This window comes from Perognathus longimembris, chromosome 2, assembly GCF_023159225.1.
Source record: "Perognathus longimembris pacificus isolate PPM17 chromosome 2, ASM2315922v1, whole genome shotgun sequence".
NCBI lineage: Eukaryota > Metazoa > Chordata > Mammalia > Rodentia > Heteromyidae > Perognathus > Perognathus longimembris.
The window spans coordinates 28,828,366-28,850,598 of NC_063162.1; the positions used below are offsets into that span (position 1 = coordinate 28,828,366).

The window sequence follows — 22,233 nt, forward strand, 5'->3', positions numbered from 1 at the left end:
TCTGGCCGTTTTTTTTCTAGATATGTGGTGCTGGAGAGTCGAACCCAGGGCTTCATGTATACAAGTTGAGCTCTCTTGCCACTAGGCCATATTCCCAGCCCCAGGAGCCCGTGTTTCAAAAGAATAAGAAGAGAAAAAAAGTAAGGCTGGGCACCAGGGGCTGTTACCTGTAATTCTAGCTACTCAGGAGGCTGAGAACTGAGGGTCACAGTCAATAGCATGCCCATGCAGGAGACTCTTGAGCTCCAGTTAATCAACAAATAAAGATGTGGTTCAGTGGTAGAGCACTCGCCATAAGTGAAAAAGCTGAGTGAGAGCTTGATGCCCTGAGTTCAAGACCTGGTACAGGCACACTTAAAGGACCAGGAAAGAAAAACAAAAACACAAACAACTACTCAGTTTTTGCTTTTCCTAAGAAATGCTTTTCTTTCCTTGCAGGTAACAAATATACTCTAGAGACTCGACCCAACCAAGAAGGCATTGATGTTAGACAAGAGCTTTTGAAGTTCCATTCCACTTACTATTCATCCAATTTAATGGCTATTTGTGTCTTGGGTCGAGGTAAGAACTCTACAGTTTCATATAATTGAATAATATGTGTTTTCCATTTGTTAATTTTTCAAAATATTGGAAGAAGGAAATATGATAGAGCTATTTATCTGTTCAAAGTTTTGGAGAATGGTCTGCTTATTGGTGAATATGTCAAGGGAAATCTTATTTTTAACTTATTCTGTTCAAAAAAAGAAGCTTAGATAGCTTTAGAAGTTACTAATAGGTGTTTTAAGTCATAGATAAGAAAGGATGTAAAGTGAAGAATGACAGATTTAACCTAATAACACTAAAAAAAAAATGACAAAATCAAAATGTCCATGGACATCAAGTGCAGTCTTTCTATCTATGCCTCCCACACAGTGGGGGTTACAGACAGTCATAAGCCTCCAGGCCCAGCTTGTCTGTTGCATTAGGGTCTTTCTAACATTTTGCCAAGGCTGACCTTGAGCTGTAGTCCTCCTGATGAACTATCAGATGTGGCCAACACCATCCTTAAAAATACATGTAAGCTGGATGCAGATGGCTCACTCCTATAATCATAGCTACTCAGGAGGCTGAGATCATGGTTTGAAGCCAGCCTGGGCAGGATAATCTGTGAGGCTTCTTATCTCCAATCAAGCACCAAAAAAACCAGAAGAATAGAGTTGTGGCTCAAATGGTAGAGCACTAGGCTTGAGCAAAAAAAAAAAAAGTTCAGGGACAGTGCCCAGGCCCAGTGTAAGCCCCAAACATATATAGTCAGATGTAATATATTGGTGTATACCTATAATCTTAGCGCTCAGGATAGTGAAACAGAAGGATCTCAAGTTTGAGGGCATTCTGAGCACCATAGTGAGATATACTACCTTGAAAACCCAACAAAACATGTATGCTTACTTCTAGAAATAAAAGATTTAGAAAACAATCAGTTGTTTATTTATGTATTTATTCACTCACACATTCATTTATTGTGTCAGTCAGTAGGGGGGCTTTAACTCGGAGTCTGGTTGCTGTCCTTTAGCTTTTTTGCTGAAGGCTGGTGCTTTGCCCCTTGAGCTACAGCTCTACTTTCAGCTTTTTGGTGGTTAACTGGAGTCTAGAGTCTCATGAACTTTCCTGTCTGGGCTGGTTTTGAACCTTAATCCTCAGATCTCAGCTTTCTGAGTAGCAGGATTACAAATTTGAATCACTGGCATCTGGCTTTAGAAATTACTTATGCAGTGCTATGATTTACTTTATCAGGTACAGGGTTTTTTGTTTTGTTTTTTTCTTGGGTTTTCCTTTTATTTTTTAAATTTTTTGTATTTATTTATGTGGCACCGAGGAATCAAACCCAGAGCCCTCATGCATGCTAGGCAAACACTCTACCACTAAGCCACATTCCCAGTCCTCAGGTTTTCTTTTAAAGCTGAGACATTGTAGAAGCTCTTAAGAACTTAGATACTACCTATGTTATGTTATCAGTATTTAAGTACTCTTTCCAATGTCTCTTTTCTTATAGAATCTTTAGATGATTTGACTAATCTGGTGGTCAAATTATTTTCTGAAGTAGAGAATAAAAATGTCCCATTGCCAGAATTTCCTGAACACCCTTTCCAAGAGGAACATCTTAAGGTGAGTACACTATACTTAAGATATTTAAAAAGTATGTAAAATGGTAACTTCTTTGTGTAATTATTTATTTATTTTTTAATTTTTTGCCAGTCCTGGGCCTTGGACTCAGGGCCTGAGCACTGTCCCTGGCTTCTTTTTTTGCTCAAGTCTAGCACTCTGTCACTTGAGCCACAGCGCCACTTCTGGCCATTTTCTGTATATGTGGTGCTGGGGAATTGAACTTCATGTATACGAGGCAAGCACTCTTGCCCCTAGGCCATATCCCCAGCGACTTGTGCAATTATTTAAAGATAGTAAAAATATATTTTAAAATTTTTTGAACTTATTTTTCAGAATAATCAAATCAATTCCCTATGTTTGTGTCACCAAAAGAATACCAGTATGTTCTGATTTTTGCTTAGTAATCATAGTTTTGGTAGCTGTAGCCTGGCAGACTGACACTCCTATCTGGTGCCAGAAGGCAAGCATCCAAAACTATCTTCAGTGCCCAGGACACAAACGTGGATTGCTTACCCACTGTGGTAAGATTCCAGTGGATTGGGAACCTGATTCATTGAATGCTTTGTGGTCTGGTAGTTGATACAATGAAATCAGTATTCTTTATAGCCTGTGAATATTTTATTCAGTAAACTTGTACATTGCAAATCATTTGTGATTTTTTTTCCCCCCAGCAACTTTATAAAATAGTGCCCATTAAGGATATTAGGAATCTTTATGTGACATTTCCCATACCCGACCTTCAGAAATACTACAAATCAAATCCTGGGCATTATCTTGGTCATTTGATTGGGCATGAAGGCCCTGGAAGTCTGTTATCAGAGCTGAAATCAAAGGGTAAGTGTGTTGGGTGGTATCTTTTGGGTGTAGTCCACCATGAGAGTGTTGACACTGGTTTTATTTCCTCCTTTCTTCCTGAGAAGACATATGTTTTAGGGTAGTGGATTGACTGGTGATTGTTAGTATGCTTTTCTTTTCCTTTCATAATCTGCTTTACCCTTCAATACTAATCAGTGAAGGTTAGGTATTTCAAAAGATGGCATCATGTGTATTGGCTGGAGCCTAGACCTTGTGCATGCTGCTTAGACAAGGCAAGTGACCTCCCATTGAGCTTCATTCCCTGCCATTTGTCTGTTTATTTAGTTTTAGTGTCTGTGCCAGTGCTTGAACTGAGGGTTTCAAGCTCTCACTGGACTTTTTTACTCACTGCTAGTACTCTACCACTTGAGCTGCACTTGCAGTCTAGCATTTTGCTGGCTAATGGGAAAAAGAATCTTCCAGACTTTGTTTTTTGCCAGGACTGGTCTCCTAAGTAGCTAGGATTATAGGCGTGAACCACTGGCACTCAACCTTGCCATGTTTTTAAATAAGAACACTGTTAAAAAAGGAAAAGCCCATGCTAGATATTCTTTATCATCTCTGCAAAACATCTGCTCTGATTCATCAAATCAGTATTTGATGCAGGATTTAGACAATAGATGACTTCCAAAGCCCCTCCCAGTTCAGTCTTGGTTTTTTGTTTTTTGTTGGTTTGGTTTTTGTCAGTGGTGGGGCTTGATCAGCCTTGGTTTTTTATAACCTTATATAAAACCTTATATATAACCTTATATCAGCCTTGGTTTATATAACATTTAAGTATAATATTCTACCCTTGTTGTGAACTAATTTGACGAGTCATCAGGAGAAGTTCCTCCCTATAAATCCTTTAGTCTGAAACTGCTTTCTTCTCTCATTCTCTCCCTGCCCGGCTCATGTAAGAGATCCATTCTAATTGCTTAGAACATATGAATTGTAAGAAATCCCTTGTTGCCAGGCACTGGTGGCTCATGCTTGTAATCCTGGCTACTGAGGAGACTGAGATCTGAGGATCACAGTTCAAAGCCAGGCCTGGGCAAGAAAGTCCCTGAGACTCTTATCTCTAATTAACCACCAGAAAAGCAGAAATAGAGCTGGAGCTCTAAGTGGTTGAGCATGGGTCTTGAGCAGAAAGAACTCAGGGACAGGGGCTAGGAATGTGGCTTAGTGATAGTGTGCTTGCGTACATGCATGAAGCCCTGGGTTCGAGTCCTCAGTACCACATAAACAGGAAACTGGGAGTGGCACTGTGGCTTAAATGGTAGAGTGCTAGCCTTGAGCAAAAAAAAGCCAGGGAGAGTGCTCAGACCTTGAATTCAAGCTCCAGGACTGGCAAAAGCCAAACCAAAACAAAAAGAACTCAGGGACAGTGCCCAGGCCCTATGTTCAAACTACATGACCTACAAGAACAAAACAAAACAAAAATCCCTTATAAAAGAAGCCCACATTTAACCATGTTGATTTTTTTTTTAATTATTCAGGCTGGGTAAATACTCTGGTTGGTGGACAGAAGGAAGGAGCTCGTGGTTTTATGTTTTTTATCATTAATGTGGACCTAACTGAGGAAGGATTATGTAAGTATTGATTGACTTTGCTTTTTGAATAAAAGTGTACTTCCTCTGATTTATTCTTTTTAATTTTTCTTTTTTTGCTGTGGATCTGTTCTGTGTTGAAGAGCTGTAGACACTTTAATTCATATACTTTATCCATTGTATTTCATTTGTACTTGGCCTTTGTTTTGTGGATGATCCTCCCCCTACTTTAACTAACTGCTCATTATTATGTTGCACTTGTACAATGTGTGCTTGGCTTTCCATTTGCTCATTTACTGCTCAAATATCCCTGAGCCCTCAGGGCCATGTGGGGGACATCTAACACCAGACTCAGAAAGGTGAGGACTCCATTTTCTAACAAGGACCACTTACCTGACTGTACTTTAGGAGTGAGCTCACTGCTTTGAAGGATGCAAGGACTGAATGGTTTTTAAGTGTGCCCCTTTTTTCCAGTACATGTTGAAGATATAATTTTGCACATGTTTCAATACATTCAGAAGTTACGTGCAGAAGGACCTCAAGAATGGGTTTTCCAAGAGTGCAAGGTACTTTTGTTTCACCAAAATTTTTCTTAAGGACTCTATTTTTCAAAAGCAAATCTATGTGAATTAATTTAAATCTAAGGCCCAGTTTAAATTTTGAAGTTTTTTCTTCCTAATTAACATCTAAAATTTTGCAATGCATATTTCATATTAGTCAAGACTTAATTGCCCTAGTTTGATTTGCTACTTGGAGCACAACTAGGGGTTTAAGATATCTTTTAGCCCCCCCCCCCTTTTTTTAGGAGGGAATAATGGATTGCTATTCTGTCCCTTAGAAGAAAGCTAACAGTTTGTTCGGCTGGTATTTTTTTTTTTTTTTTTTTTTTTAGGGCTTATGTTACTCCCTGAGTAAAGTTACATGAAGTCTGTCATTTTCAGATCTAGTAATAAAAAACCTAAAGCGAACTTCAAAGAAATAGTGAATTGTTTTGTGTATGGTTGTGTTCTTTTTTCTTTCTTATTTGTTTATTTATTTTTGAGACAAGATCTTGCTTGCTATGTAGCTCAGGCTGGCCTTGAACTTAAAATATTTCTGTTTCAGCCTCCCAAGTGCTGAGATTCCAGTTGTGTGCCCCTGTGCCCAACTATAATTAAGTTCTTAAAAGTGATTTTATTGTGAAATGTATTATATGGAAAGGCTTAAGTGTCTCTTTTTTAACGTGTAAAACAAGCTTTGCTTTCCAAATTTTTAAGACTTCTTTTAGGATTTTAATTTATTTTATATTTTTAAGAAATTAGTAATAATAATTTGCGTGTGTGTATGCCAGTACTGAGACTTGAACTCAGGGCCTGTGTTCTTGCATGGCTTTTTCAAGGCTGGTGCTATGCCACTGGAGCCACATCTCCACTTCCTTGGGAGGTTTCCTTTTTATTTTGTTTTGTGGTTTTTTTTACCAGTGCTGGGGCTTGAATTCAGGGCCTGAGCACTGTCCCTGGCTCTTTTTTGCTCAAGGCTAGCACTCTATCACTTGAGCCACAGCACCACTTCTGGCTTTTTTTTTTCTATATATGTGTTGCTGAGAAATCGAACCCAGGGCTTCATGTATACGAGGCAAGCACTTTACCACTAGGCCATATTCCCAGCCCAGGAGGTTTTCTTATACTTAAGACCTATGAAGATTCTGAAATATATTTTAGGTTGAGAAGTAGCCTCTTTAGATCAAAATCTAAAGATACCGTCGGCACTTGTAGAAATTAGGACAGTAATTTCCTCTCTGAACAGATCACCAATACATGTGTGGAACTGTTGGATTTCACAAAGATCTTTCTAATTCTTTAATTCTTTCAATAATTTAGTCTATATAGTCTTATTCTGTATTTATTTATTTCCATTCAAGTGTGTTTATTAGTTTTACTTTGATTAAGCCTAGGTTGATTAGTTTTATACACTTTAAGAAATTTTCTTTCCATTTCTACCTATTCCTAAGTCAAGCATAGCCACTTTTTCCCTCAGAAAATGTGATACGGTTAAATTTGAGTCCAAAGTTTATTATTTAAATGAGACATTAAAACTTAATATTTCTAAATAGTGGTTCTCTATGTCTAATTGGATTAACTTCTATTTTAGGACTTAAAAGCTGTTGCTTTTAGATTTAAAGACAAAGAGAGGCCACGGGGCTACACATCTAAGATTGCAGGAATATTGCATGTAAGTTATCTTATTTGCTGTTTACCTTGGTGCATATAAATGTTGATGCTGTGGTATAAAACTATGGACTCAATGAAACTGGACAAACTTTGATGACATGACATGTTTAAACTCTTAACACCCTAAAAATCATCACCTGTAATATTTTCATTACATAGGTATTTTGCCTACGTGCTTTTAGTTGTACCATACACCACATGTGGCCTCTATGAAAGCTTTGAATCATTGTTTCTCCATTTCCTTTGTTATTACCCTAAATAGCTGTAATTTCTTAACTAGACTACCTGAGTTCAAGTCCCATGACCAACCAAAAAAAAAATTAAAAAGAAGAAAGAGAAAGAAGAGTATAAGATGTGTGACTTCACTCATAAAAATTTACGAGGAAATTCTGTTTATACAAATGTATGGGGCTGGGGGAGGGGGGAATGAGGGAGGAGGTAACAAACAGTACAAGAAATGTACCCAAGGCCTAACGTATGAAACTGTAACCTCTCTGTACATCACTTTGACAATAAATAAGAAAAAAAATTCCCTTTAATAAAAAGAAGAGTAATAAAATAGTACTACAAATGAATAATGATCGTATAAACAGAAACCTCATCCACTTAAAATTTCTTAAGCTGCTTTCAAATAATTATTGATTTAATATAAAAATCAAAGTTGCAACTATAGAATACTTAGACCACACAATTATGAGAAATTCACTTATCTTAAAAGGTTTCTAATATGAAGTATCTAGAGATGCAAAGTCATAAATTATTAGTGTGAAATGGCCATATTAGGCATTCTTGTTTCTATATGCTGCACCTGGATCCATCTTTTTATTCTGTAGACATTCTTTTTCATGATTTCCAACTATTTAAGAAACCGGCATATTAATGCAACAATCTATTAAATAGTACAGTGCTACTTTTTTGTGTAAGATGTTGCTGTTTTGCCATTTGTTAGTTCCTTTCCAGAACTTTTAAGAAATGAAAAACTTGGGCGGGGAATATGGCCTAGTGGCAAGAGTGCTTGCCTCCTACACATGAAGCTCTCGGTTCGATTCCCCAGCACTACATATATGGAAAACGGCCAGAAGGGGCGCTGTGGCTCAGGTGGCAGAGTGCTATCCTTGAGCGGGAAGAAGCCAGGGACAGTGCTCAGGCCCTGAGTCCAAGGCCCAGGACTGGCCAAAAAAAAAAAGAAATGAAAAACTTTTAAAAGTTTTATTTTGTGAGGAATTAGATGATGTTTCCTCAATAAAATGCATATTTACTTAAGAAAAAAAAAAAAGGAAGTATGGGGCTGGGTGTGATATGTACATGTCTGTATTCCTAGTACTTGGGAGGCTGAGACAGGATGATTGCAAGTCTGAGGCCAGCCTGGGCCCTCTAGCTTTAGTAATACCCTGACTCAAACAAACAAAAAAAACCCACCCACAAACAAAAGGCAAGAAAAATGTTTTATACTAAAAATAACTATAGGTGTCAGCATTTGCTATCAAATTTTCTTCATTACCAGTCAATCAATTTTATGGTTGTTTGTTTTATTTTGTTTTGTTTTTGCCAGTTCTGGAGCTTGAACCCAGGGTCTGGGCACTGCACCAGAGCTACGTTTGCTCAAAGCTAGCATTCTGTCACTTGAGCCACATCTGTACTTCTGACTTTTTGGTAGTTTATTGGAGATAAGAATCTTATGGACTGCCCAGGCTGACTTTGAACCATGATCCTCAGATCTCAGCATCCTGACTAGCTAGGATTACAGGCTTGAGCAACTTGGCACCAGGCTTAACAAGGAATCAATTTTAGCCAAACATATTGCTTTCTTTTTTTTTCCTGGAAAGAAATATGACTTTGCTGTCCATAATGTCAGTTTATCCAAAGATTAGAATCATCACACAAGCTATGGTAGGGCTGGGGGCTGGGTAGATCAGGGGAAGAACATTTGCCTAGTATGTGTAAGGTCTTGATTTCAATCCCTAGCACTGCAAAAAAAATTAAATTAATAGGAGTGACATTATTGAGATGCATTGTATGTATGTATGTATGTATTTATTTATTTATTTATTTTTGCCAGGCTTGGACTCAGGGCCTGAGCACTGTCCCTGGCTTCTTTTTGCTCAAGGCTAGCACTCTGCCACTTGAGCCACAGCACCACTTCTGGCTGTTTTCTATATATGTGGTGCTGGGGAATAGAACCCAGGGCTTCATATATTCAAGGCAAGCACTCTTGCCACTAGGCCATATTCCCAGCCCGGATGCATTGTATTTATAAATGGACATGTTGAGCTGTAACTTCTTTGTACAGTTACTTAAAGATAACAAAAATATAATTTTTAAAAATAATTTTAAAGCATGTGATAGAAGATTCAGAGCTACAGAAAGTTTCCAATATTGTAAAATCTGATGTTATAGATCTATGTATTTTAATAAGTTAAGTCCTGTGCTCGTCTTGTAACTTTTACTTATTTGTGTTTTCCTTTCTCAAAGTACTACCCCTTAGAAGAAGTTCTTGTAGCTGAATATTTGCTGGAAGAATTTAGACCTGACTTAATAGAAATGGTTCTTGATAAACTCAGACCAGAAAATGTCCGGTGAGTCACCTACACAATTTACTGTTATAGTCTCAGTTTGGGGTCATGATCAGAATCTGAAAAATTGAAGCTGTAAATAAAGTGCCTTCAATTTTTTTTTTTTTTTTTTTTTTTTTTGGCCAGTCCTGGGCCTTGGACTCAGGGCCTGAGCACTGTCCCTGGCTTCTTCCCGCTCAAGGCTAGCACTCTGCCACTTGAGCCACAGCGCCGCTCTGGCCGTTTTCTGTATATGTGGTGCTGGGGAATCGAACCTAGGGCCTCGTGTATCCGAGGCAGGCACTCTTGCCACTAGGCTATATCCCCAGCCCCCTTCAATTTTTTTTAATCAAGTAGGATTATGCAGGTAGAAAATAGTATAATGAAAACAACCCTAAGCTTCATCAGCCGATACATGCCAATCTTTTTATCTACTTTTCTTCATCCTCATCCTCTCCAGAAAGTCAAGTGATAGAAATAACATCAATGACAAACCAACCTGAACCCTTGTACTCACCCTCAGCAACAGGCTTCATCCATTAGGTGGCTAGGAGTTTTTCCTCGCCTTAAAACAAGGTGAGCATAGCCGTGACCCTTCTAATCCTGGGCAGCTCTGATGCTCTCTCTGCTGGGTGCTATGATTACTTAAATATATTGATTGTTAGGATGCTTGAATGAGCACAGATAATTATCAGACTTTGAGAATTTCGAAGTTCTAGTAAGATGCTTTGGTTTCATAGTTACTATGTATATTCATTGAACACTGAGAAACTCATTGGTCAGTTGAGACTTCCTGATAGGGCCCTGAGTAGTGGTGGATTCTAGCTGCTTCTTGGGCAGTTTGAGTCTGAGTCAGTTCTAGGAAGGGCTTTTTTCTTGTATCTCCTTCTTGCATTCTTCAGGCAATGTGATTCTGTTTAAACCTTTTCCATGCCACTTCCTCTGTTAAAAGTACAGTCGTCGGTTGCTATATCACAGTTCACTTATTGTGGCTTCACTGTATCTCGGAGTTCTTTCAAAAATACGTAGTGATCCCTCACCAATTGCAGGAGCTACTGTAAAGTAACAATAAATGAATCTTGGTATAGTGAGGGATGACTAACGCTGCTACTTCCCAGATTTTCACCTATCACAGGGGTCTCTGAAGTGTAACTCCTCTGATAGATAAGGGATCATTGTATTTCTCTGAATCATGAGGCATCAGGATTGTTTTATTTCCTTTGTTTATTGAGGTAGTCTCAGTTCATGCCCCATAGCAAAGTAGTAAACACACAGTTATTGTCACTGGAAGTGCTTATCACTTAATGCCCTAAACTTTGTATACTACATATGGCTATCAAAGAATGTGTCTGTACCAGCCCTCTGGTTTCTATTTTGCACCAGCTTAGCTTGTCCCATTGATACAGCTTTCTGTTTGAAATACCAGGGAAGGAAAAGTGGTCCTCAGGTATATATACTGTCCATTCTAATAAAAGGTTTAAGTAAAGACAGTTTCTTTACATAAAACCTATTTAAACATCCCTACTACATAATCCAACCAGCCTATATTTATATTCTGGTCCCAGGAACTTTTCTTGATTCCCAGGCCATCTTAGCCTCTCGTGCAGCAGGTTTTGGGTCCCCAGCAGGGAACTGAGTCAAGGCACTCTATCACTATTTTTTTTTTTTCAAGTCCTGGGGCTTGAACTCAGGGCGTGGGCACTGCCCCTGAGCTTCCCTGTGCTCAAGGCTAGAGTTCTACCACTTGAGCCACAGCGCCACTTCTGGCCTTTTCTGTTTATGTGGTACTGAGGAATGAACTCAGGGCTTCATGCATGCTAGGCAAGCACTCTACCACGAAGCCACATTCCCAGCCACCCTATCCCTTTTCTTAATCTTGATTAACTTAACTGACTTTTGCTGCAGGTAATTCAGAACAGATTCCTCATAATATCTGCCTTTGGACTTAATAAATATTTCCACATTGGGGTAAAATAGCAAGCTTATTTACAACACTAATTAATTACTTGATTGATTAATTTAGTGCTAGGAATTTGATTAATTTAGTGCTAGGAATTTGAACTCAAGACCTTGAGCTTTCTAGGCAGGCACTCTTAACACTAGAGCCATGTTCTCAGCTTTCTTTTCTCCCCTAAATAGTCTTAAGTTTTTACCTAGCCTGGACTGTGATCCTCCTAGTTAAACCTCTCTCAAACTCCTGAGTAGCTAGGATGACAGGCCATGCTACCACCATGACACCCAGCTTATTCATTTGAAATGAGATCTTGTGAACTTTCTCTGGGCCTGGTCTCTTGTGAACCTCCTACATCTTCCAAGTAACTAGATTACAGTCATGAGCCATGGCATCTGACCCATTTATAGCCCTTTAATATTGAAGGACTATCTGGGTGCCAGTGGCTCAAGCATATAATCCTAGTTACTCAGGAGTCTGAGATCTGAGGATTGTGGTTCAAAGCCAGCCCAGGCAGGAAAGCCTATGAGACTCCAATTAATCACCCAAAATGCCAAAAGTAGAGCTGTGGATCAAGTGGTAGAGTGCCAGACTTGAGCAGATAAAACCCAGGGAAATGTGTGTGTGTGTGTGTGTGTGTGTGTGTATAGTGTGCACAGACACACACACACACAATACACAAAATATATTTATACACGCACAAACACAGAGAAAGAAACTAGTAAGAGTCCATCTAGTCTTTTAACAGAGCTGTATTAAAACCTGTATTTCAATGTCATTTATTCATCCCATACTTAATAAGCATCTGAAGACTTGCATTCAGTTGCAGCATGTCTCCGAGTCTTCACGTATCTCCATTTCTCTTTTCTCTTACTTTGACTCTGTGTGTGACGCGCACACGTGTGTGTGTGTGTGTGTGTGTGTTGCCAGTACTGGGGCTTGAAACTTGGCCTGGGTGCTATTCCTTAGCTTCTTTACCCTAGGCTAACACTCTACCACCTGAGCATAGCTCTACTTCCAGCTTTTTGGTAGTTAATTGGAGATAAGATTCTCATGGAGGGGCTGGGGATATGGCCTAGTGGCAAGAGTGCTTGCCTCATATGCATGAGGCCCTGGGTTCGATTCCCCAGCACCACATATATAGAAAATGGCCAGAAGTGGCACTGTGGCTCAAGTGGCAGAGTGCTAGCCTTGAGCAAAAAGAAGCCAGGGACAGTGCTCAGGCCCCGAGTCCAAGGCCCAGGACTGGCCAAAAAAAAAAAAAAAAGATTCTCATGGACTTTCCTGGCTGGGCTGACTTCAAACTTCGATCCTTTGCTCTCAGCTTCCTGAATAGCTAGGGTTACAGGCATGAGCCACTGGCACTCAATTTGAGTATACATTCTTGACTGTGAAATTGTGTCAAGTCAGTGTTTAATCTGCTGGCTATAATGTTCAGGTTCCACTTCTTTCCGTTTTTGGAAATTGAACATTTGCTGTAGTGTTCTGCCTCTTCTCATATCCTTGAGCATTTCTAAAGAATGATGGACAGTGATTGTGTTAGGCTTGCTTGTTGCCTAAGCATCAGAGAATATGACTCACTGGTGCTTGGAAGTAGGATTTTATTTAAATCACTTGGCTCATTTACCTATCCTGGGTTTCAGAATAAAACATGTTTGATTTGAGTCATTAATAGTTTTGATCCAATCTGTTGGGGATTTTTTTGTTGCAGCTTTTTGTCTGGGAGGACCTTTTGGCCCCAAGTTCAAGCCCCAGAACTGGCAAGAAGAAGAAGCCTAATTTGAGGAGTAGTAGAGGGTGTGACTCAGTAATAAAATAGCATGGGCAAAGCTACAGATTTGATCCTCACCTCCAAAAAACCCTAGCTCTATTAACAGAAAAAGAATTCATTCAATTTGAATTTCTATTTAAAAAGTAATGAAACGGAAGCTCAGAGAATCTAAATGACCTTGCCTAATTTAGATTTTAACTGTGATTTTTGGCAGGATATCAAAGTGAATCAGCATACCTACCAGAGTCCAAGTTGCTGATTGCAAGCCTTTGCCCTTTCCACTAATTCTTTTTTTTTTTTTTTTAATGATCTTTTTTTTTTTGGCCAGTCTTGGGGCTTGGACTCAGGGCCTGAGCACTGTCCCTGGCTTCTTCTTGCTCAAGGCTAGCCTCTGCCACTTGAGCCACAGCGCCACTTCTGGCCATTTTCTGTATATGTGGTGCTGGGGAATCGAACCCAGGGCCTCAGGTATATGAGGCAAGCACGCTTGCCACTAGGCGATATCCCCAGCCCTTAATAATCTTTAAGTAGCTGTACAAAGCAGTTTTAATTCATCATGTCAATGTTGAATGCATCTGGACTTAAAGGCAACAGTCATTATAGCCCATTGATTCCTTTTCTTATTGTTTCAAGTCTTAGTTTGAAAAGGAAAGGTCATTTTCTTCATTTTTCTTTTCTTTTTTTTTTTTTTTTTTTGGCCAGTCCTGGGCCTTGGACTCAGGGCCTGAGCACTGTCCCTGGCTTCCTTTTGCTCAAGGCTAGCACTCTGCCACTTGAGCCACAGCGCCACTTCTGGCCGTTTTCTGTATATGTGGTTCTGGGGAATTGAACCCAGGGCCTCATGTATACGAGGCAAGCTCTCTTGCCACTAGGCCATATCCCCAGCCCTTTCTTTTTCTTTTAATCCAGGGCCTGGGCGCTGTCCCTGAGCTTTTGTAATCAAGGTTAGCACTCTGCCACTTGAGCCACAGCACTACTTCCATCTTTTTAGTGGTTAATTAGAGATAAGAGTCTCTCAGACTTTCTGCCTAGACTAGTTTTGAACTGTGATCCTTAGAGCTCAGCCTCCTGAGTAGCTAGGATTACAGGTGTGAGCCATAGACACTTGGCATAAAAACCATTTTTAAATAACTTGGTTTCATTTTTCCCCCTACCAATCTTTTTAAACTGGGTAATTGAGTAGTTAGGATAATTGCCCCTGTAAGCACTTTTTCACACTAAGAATAATGCAATATAACCAAAAGATAACAGGAACTATAATCAGAAATATTAAAATATATACATACATATGTATATGTATATATTTGTTATGTGTGTCATCTATACATACAGACATGCACATGTGCATATACTTATTACATATTATATGTTATGTGTACATGCACACATACATCTGGATATTTTGGGGTTTTGCCTATTTGGGTTAAGCCTCACAAGATCTACTTTGTCTTAAGAGGCTCAGCACATTCTTGGGTATTACTTACATTTTATGGGTCAGATTCTTTTTATTATTATTATTTTTTTTTTTTTTTGCCAGTCCTGGGCCTTGGACTCAGAGCCTGAGCACTGTCCCTAGCTTCTTTTTGCTCAAGGCTAGCACTCTGCCACTTGAGCCACAGCGCCACTTCTGGCCGTTTTCTATATATGTGGTGCTGAGGGATTGAACCCAGGGCTTCAGGTATACGAGGCGAGCACTCTTGCCACTAGGCCATATTCCCAGCCCCAGATTCTTAAATGTGTATTTGCATCATGAGTTTAATGGCTTGTTCCTGTTTGCTTTTCCCATCTATGTCTAGGGTTGCAATCGTGTCCAAATCTTTTGAAGGAAAAACTGATCGTACAGAAGAGTGGTATGGAACCCAATACAAACAGGAAGCTATACCTGATGAAGTGATCAAGGTAAGGCTCCTCTGTCTGGGAATGAGCCTGATGGGGGAGGAGCCATGAGAGCTCCCTGACTCCACAGACTTAAGGTCCAGAGGACAGATGGGGGTGTCCCACTAAGTGCTGTCCCTAGAAGATTCCATGATATGAGTCAGGCCCTAAGAAATACTGAAGGGAAAAAAGCTCCTTTAAGCCTGGGCTGCAGGCCAAACATGGAAATAACTGCTTTGTCATAGTCGATAGTTCTTACGTAGATACCTAATTGTCTAAGAGTCAGGAAAATATGTCATTGTACAAATTAGTGTGCCACTTCGTTTTTTTATGTTCTACAGCCTTGTTAATTCCTTATGGTGATCATTTTAGAGATATGGAAAGGATTAGTGATGAATACATGCTTCTCTAGTGCCCCAAGAGAAACTCAAGTTTCATGAAGACCCACCAGTAAATTCTGCTTGTAACCCTTTTACATGTGATGGAAAAGACTGTTAGATGATATTTATTCCCTTAACATATTTTTGTTTAGATATTGAGCAAAGACACATCTCTTTTTCTTTCGTAGCACAGTGCTAGAGATGGAACCCAGGGCTATATTCTCAGTGCAGACACTTTTTTAACTTTTAAAACAGACTCTTAATTGCTTTTGTGTGTGTGTGTGTGTATGTGTGTTACTGTTTATCCAGAAATGGCAGAATGCTGACCTGAATGGGAAATTTAAACTCCCAACAAAGAATGAATTTATTCCTACGAATTTTGAGATCTTATCCTTAGAAAAAGATGCAACATCGTACCCTGTTCTTATTAAGGTAATATGTTGGGATCTATGTTTTTTTCATTTTCTTTTGGTTTTGTTTGGGGGTCTCACTGTGTTTCTCAGGATGGCTCTGAACTCCTATGATCAGGTGATTTTCCTGCTTTATCATCTCAAGTAGCTGATTCTATAGGCATGTACCACCCCACCCATCTCCCACAACCCCCAACAGAATCAGTAGCTTTATTTGGTTTACTTCTGTTTGTTGTTCTATTTTTCAGTACTAGAGATTGAGCTCAGGGCCTTAGAAACCCTAAGCACTTATTCTAGCACTGAAGCTACACCCTCAGTAGTTTAGTTTGGGAGATAGACTTACTGCATGGGAAACTTAGTGGGGGTAATACTTTACATTTGGTATTTTGTTGATTTAGGGGTCTCATATACTAAGATATGACAGAAATCTTGCAGAAAGAATGGAAGAATATTAGGTTTAAAATATCTCAGAAGGAAACGAAACTACTGAACAACATAGAACCTACAGAATTGCTTCCTTTGAATTTTTGTTGTTGTTGTTGTTGTTTTGGCCAGTCCTGGGCCTTGGACTCAGGGCCTGAGCACTGTCCCTGGCTAGCACTCTGCCACTTGAGCCACAGTGCCACTTCTGGCCGTTTTCTATTTTTTTTTTTGGCTAGTCCTGGGCCTTGGACTCAGGGCCTGAGCACTGTCCCTGGCTTCCTTTTGCTCAAGGCTAGCACTCTGCCACTTGAGCCACAGCGCCACTTCTGGCCGTTTTCTGTATATGTGGTGCTGGGGAATCGAACCCAGGGCCTCATGTATACAAGGCAAGCTCTCTTGCCACTAGGCCATATCCCCAGCCCCTCTGGCCGTTTTCTATATATGTGGTGCTTGGGATCGAACCCAGGGCTTCATGTATATGAGGCAAGCACTCTTGCCACTAGGCCATATTCCCAGCCGAATTGCTTCCTTTGTAAGGAGAGAAATAATGTCTGGACTATAACCACAAGTGAGTCAAAAGATCCCAGCCTCTTGTCCATGTTCACTGGCAACTCACCAGGAAATAGGTTTGTGAAAGTTAACAGTAAGAAACCATTCCTGAGCCTAGAAGACAGCTGTTCAAGGGAAGCTGTTAGGTTTACTGCACTTAAAAAAACAATTCTCGGGCTGGGAATGTAGCTTAGTGGTAGACTGCTTGCCTAACATGCATGAAGCCCTGGGTTCAATTCCTCAGTACCATATACACAGAAAAAGCCAGAAGTGGCACTGTGGCTCAAATGGTAGAGTGCTAGCCTTGAGCAAAAGAAGTTCAGGAACAGTGCCCAGGCCCTGAGTTCAAGCTCCAGGACTGGCCAAAAAAAAAAAAAGCTCATTAGGATACAGGGGTGAAGTTAATGGGATTTTATATGAATTAGAGGGTGACTGAGAAGTGGACATTTTCCTTTTTTCCAGAATGTTCTTTTCATATTGTTTCATACTATGGGTAGTAAATGTGGAAAAGTAAGTCAAATTACTACAGCAACATTCTCTTTTCTAAACTTACAAACTAAAACTCATGATTATTCACCCATATCTTTTATTGTCTTCTTTAGAAGACGTAACATTCAGATATTCATAAGTTCATAAGATGAGAATTGATGTTTTGGAACATGATTTTTTTTTAATGTTAAGCTGTTCTCCATTTGAAACCCCTTGTCTGTGAAGTTTTAATTGAAGAAATCAGATTATGAGTATAGTACATTGTGGTCAATGTCACCCCTTCCAGTGAAGAGTATACAATCTAATTTAGCTCAAGCAAATAGCTTTTTTTAAAAATTTTAACTTTAACCACTTTTTCTTCTACAATGACTTAAAATAAGTTACATGTTAGGTATAGCTTGCTTACCTCTCCTAGTATTTATTAGCTACTTACTTGTATTTATTAGTGTTGGAGAGTCCAGGACTCTGTGCCTGCTAAGCACACATTCTGCCATTGTGTTACACCCTCAGTCCTTGCTTATTTATTTTAAATAGGCTTTCTTGGAGTACATCAAGGAGCAAATTAGACATTTCAATTTCTTGGCAGAATTTCATGGTAATTCCAAGTAAGTAAGACCATCCCTAGTATAACATGAGTGAAGTGAGAGTCCAGTGGCAGGCTGATTTGTTCATCTTTGTGTTTTAGTTTCCAGTCACTACATAACAAATTCTTTTTAAATGTATCAGTTTAGAAACACAAACCCTAAAATAATAAAGTGAAATGGCAAACATTTGTTGTGAATTTCCTGGGGGTGAGACATTCAGAAGTGGCAGTTTGCGCTCAGGTTCTCTGAGTGTGTAGTCAAGCTGGTCGACATGGCTTTGGTCATCTGAAAGTTCAGGTAGAGCTGGATGATTCTCTTCCAAATGCAGTTGTGTAGTGGTTACAAGGCCTTAGTGCTCTACTAGGTACACATTAGGGTATTAGTTGGGCTGTCTTCTGCCAAAGTAGTGATCCAGAAGGGCTAGTGAGTGCTCTAGATAGAAGCCTCAACCTTAGACTTCACAGGTATCGTACTGGCACTTCTGACTTTTTCTGTTAGTTGGGCAGACTTATCTCTGCTCTAGATGTAGAAGGGGGAATATCCAAGTTCGTGAATACAGCAGGCAGGGGTTCTGTAGGCCCTGTGGAGCTGGCTGCCACACCTGCACCCATCTGCCTCACAGTGTCCAGAAAGATGAGGACAGGACAGTTGGAATGAGGGCACCAATCTGCCTCTTTCTCCACCATGTTCTGTGTCCATGGTCCAGGGGATGGAGAGGGCTTTCTCTCTGCCACAGGAGGCCAGTCTTCTCTGTTAGCTTCCTGCTTGCCAGCTCTGTGCTTCAAGCCATGTGACAGCAGCCTCCAGAACAAACTTTAAATTCCTGAAAGAGTAAATTGATTTCCCATTCCTCCGGCATGAGCCCTAATTTTCCAAACCAAATTGTTTCTCCCATCACAGGATACAGCTATGAGCAAACTGTGGTTCAAACAAGATGATAAGTTTTTCTTGCCGAAGGCTTGCCTCAACTTTGAATTTTTCAGGTAAGATAAATCTAACTATAAAGCATTAAAATGTTAACAATTACATTTCTTTCTTTTTTTTTTTACCTTTTAAAATAATAGGAGTTAGGTTTTGCCTAGATAGAGGTAGGTTGCTGCTAAGAAATTGTGTTAATAACCAAGGCTGTTGATTTTTCCTCTTCACATGTCCTATATCAAGAAAACTAACGGGGCTGGGGATATGGCCTAGTGGCAAGAGTGCTTGCCTTGTATACATGAGGCCCTGGGTTCAATTCCCCAGCACCACATATACAGAAAATGGCCAGAAGTGGCGCTGTGGCTCAAGTGGCAGAGTGCTAGCCTTGAGCAAAAAGAAGCCAGGGACAGTGCTCAGGCCCTGGGTCCAAGCCCCAGGACTGGCCAAAAAAAAAAAAAAGAAAACTAACAATGACAAATGTTGGAGGGGATGTGGCCAAAAGGGAACCCTGCTTCTTTGTTGGTGGGAATGTAAACTGGTTCAGCCACTCTGGAAAGCAGTATGAAGATTCCTCAGAAGGCTAAGCATAGAACTCCCCTATGACCCAGTAGTACTGAGATTTTTAATTTTTTACACCAAACTTGATATATTAGGTTATGGCTTATGGTTGATCAAGATCATTGCAAAGCCTAATTTATTTTTTAATAGTAGAGCTCTGTTTTTCCACTTGGCTGCTGAAATCAGTTTCTTCAGAATACCTTTGACAGACTCTGAAATTTTTGTCAGTTCCTAGAAAGATTTTTTTTTTTTAATGAAAAGAGAATCCTGGGTGCCAGTGGCATACTCTATAATCCTAGCTACTCAGGAGGCTGAGAACTGAGAATCCTGTTTGGAAGCCAGCCCAGGAAGGTAAATCTGAGAGTCTCTAACCTGCCAAAAAGGCATAAGTGGAGGTGCGGATCAAATGGTAGAGTGGTAGTCTGGAACAAAAAACCTAATCAAGAGCGTGAAGCCCTGCATTTAAATCCCAGTGCTGGCAATAAATAAATACGCCTTAAGGGCTGGGGATATGGCTTAGTGGCAAGAGTGCTTGGCTCATATACATGAAGCCCTGGGTTCGATTCCCCAGCACCACATATATAGAAAACGGCCAGAAGTGGCACTGTGGCTCAAGTGGCAGAGTGCTAGCCTTGAGCAAAAGGAAGCCAGGGACAGTGCTCAGGCCCTGAGTCCAAGGCCCAGGACTGGCAAAAATAAATAAATAAATACACCTTAAATTATATTTAAGTATATAGTGCCTGATTGCAAATTAATATATTTTAAGTCCAAATGAACCAGAATTTATTCCAGTTGAATTGTGTGATCTAAAGTTAAGTTTAGGCCTGTGCAGCATGCACAGCTGCTGAAGATATAGCGCGTTAGGACACTTGAATCATACAGCTTTGAACTCCCAGACTTGGCTTTCCTTACATTTTATTCCTACCTGGAAAAAGTTGTACCTGTGGAGCTGAACTTTGTCAATATCATGGTCTCTCTTTTGTATTAATGGTGTGTGTGTGTGTGTGTGTGAGAGAGAGAGAGAGAGAGATGTCTTTCAGTTTTGCAGCTTTGTTTGCCTAAAAATGAAAATCTGTCATCATATATTTTACATTTTTATTATTAATATTATTTGTAGTACTTATGAATTGAACCCAGAGACTTGTGCATGCTTGTCAAGGGCTCTACCACTAAGCTATATCCCTAACTCTGTTTTCGTTCTGAGACTGGAACTAATGAGATTGAATTGCAGGCATACCCCATGCCTGGCTTGTACAATGCTTGTTAAAAAAAAAAAAGAAATCAAATGCCAAAACATTCATTTAGGTCTTCCAGTTGGAGAATGTGTAGATAACTAAAGAATTTTCTCTTTGGTTTTAATTCTGTAAGTGGCTAAACATTTTAAACCATTGTGTGTGTGTGTGTGTGTGCGTGTGCGTGTGTGCGCACGCACGCGCTTGGGGCTTGAACTCAGGGACTGAGCACTGTCCCTAGCTTCCTTTTGCTCAAGGCTAGCACTCTGCCACTTGAGCCACAGTGCCACTTCCAGCTTTTTATGTTTATATGGTGCTGAGGAATTGAATCCAGGGCTTCGTGCATGCTGGCAAGCACTCTGTCCCTAAGCCACATCCCCAGCCCTTAAACCTAATTTTTAATGATCAGTTTTAATAAAATCGTTGGTCTTACTATCAGTATGTGCATATCATATATTACATTACATTATATTTTGTACTTACTATTCTCTAAATGGAGTGAAAGTATTAATTACCTGCCAAATAAGCAAAGCAAACAGTAGCATTTGTTTTCCTCTCATCCCCCAGATAGCCCTGGGCACCCATGCTTACCTCAGGTTTAGGCCTAAGAGTCGCTGTCAACAGAGTGACCTGAGCTAGTGGTCTACCTTGTCATTCCTTACTCCCCTTGTTCACTTGAGTTTTTCTCCTTAGCACAATGGCGCTTGATATATCAGACTTAAGCTTAGGTCTCTTCCACCTGGCTAAAAGCTCTGCGAGGTCAGGACTCTCCTGATTCATTCCTTCTGTATTCTCAGGGCCTGGAGAAGAACCTGGCCATGTAGTGCATGTAACACATGTTTATTAAATGAATTCATTAATCTTTTACTTGCTTTTTATAAAGGTAAGCATACTATTAGAATCAAATCAGTCTGTTGACTTGCATTTACTATTACCTCAGGTGACCTGAGGAGAATTAGATTTCATATCGGGGGGAATGAAGATAAGTTGATTCTATTTAAGCTTTGGCATCTACAATAGTTCTTCCTTTTAGTTACTTGTTGTCACTTAAATATTTCCCTCTTTTAATACTTTTTCCCCTAATTCTAGCTGTGGCTGTACAATAGGATCTGTCATTTGTTTTACTGACCACTCTAGTTTTATTGATGTGGATGCAACCTAAGGAATAAACTAGTATTCTCTCTGCCTTTCTCTGTCTCTGTCTGTCTCTGTCTTTCTCTCTCTCTCTCTCTCTCTCTGCCAGTCCCGGAGCTTGAATTCAGGGCCTGGGCACTGTTCCCAAGCTTCTTTTGCTCAAGCCTAGTGCTCTACCACTTGAGCCACAGTGCCACTTCTGACTCTGTTTATGTGGTAATGAGGAATCGAACCCAGGGCTTCATGTATGCTAAGCAAGTGCTCTACCACTAAGCCACATTCTCAGCCCTAGTTTATCTCTTTTAAGGTAATATAATCATAGCAGGCAAATTTCTTGAATTCCTGTCCACCAGGAGTGACTTACTTGAGAGAGAGGATGTATACGTGTTGTGTGTGAACTATATCAGAGGTGCCTCCTCCGCCAGCCTGGGGACTGGCGTGTGACCTAGCTCTTGCTTCTCTTGCTGTGTTACCCTTCTGACTTGTCAGTTCTGCCTCATCATCTGTGACAAATAGCTTTTTCCCTCTTCGTTTCCAGCAGTGTGCTCTCTCACAGCCCATTCCAGACCTTTTTTCCAGACTTAACTGTTTTCCAACGAGAAGAAGAAACAGATTGAAGAATTCAACCATGTCCTCAGGAAACTACTAAACCAATACTCAATTTCTTG

The 22,233-nt window shown here is 40.1% G+C and overlaps 1 protein-coding gene across 3 annotated transcripts in view; it reads left to right on the forward strand.

The window, feature by feature from the left end:
* Positions 1 to 22,233, forward strand: part of Ide (insulin degrading enzyme) — a 70,413-nt gene that overhangs the window by 29,712 nt on the left and 18,468 nt on the right. For all 3 annotated transcript variants that reach the window (XM_048338694.1, XM_048338695.1, XM_048338696.1), the window contains exons 5-14: positions 439 to 561; positions 2,033 to 2,145; positions 2,817 to 2,979; positions 4,479 to 4,571; positions 5,004 to 5,095; positions 6,660 to 6,740; positions 9,212 to 9,315; positions 14,810 to 14,912; positions 15,578 to 15,700; positions 18,624 to 18,706. In XM_048338694.1, coding sequence (XP_048194651.1) covers positions 439 to 561; positions 2,033 to 2,145; positions 2,817 to 2,979; positions 4,479 to 4,571; positions 5,004 to 5,095; positions 6,660 to 6,740; positions 9,212 to 9,315; positions 14,810 to 14,912; positions 15,578 to 15,700; positions 18,624 to 18,706 — 1,078 coding nt within the window. The remainder of the gene's footprint in view (positions 1 to 438; positions 562 to 2,032; positions 2,146 to 2,816; positions 2,980 to 4,478; positions 4,572 to 5,003; positions 5,096 to 6,659; positions 6,741 to 9,211; positions 9,316 to 14,809; positions 14,913 to 15,577; positions 15,701 to 18,623; positions 18,707 to 22,233) is intronic.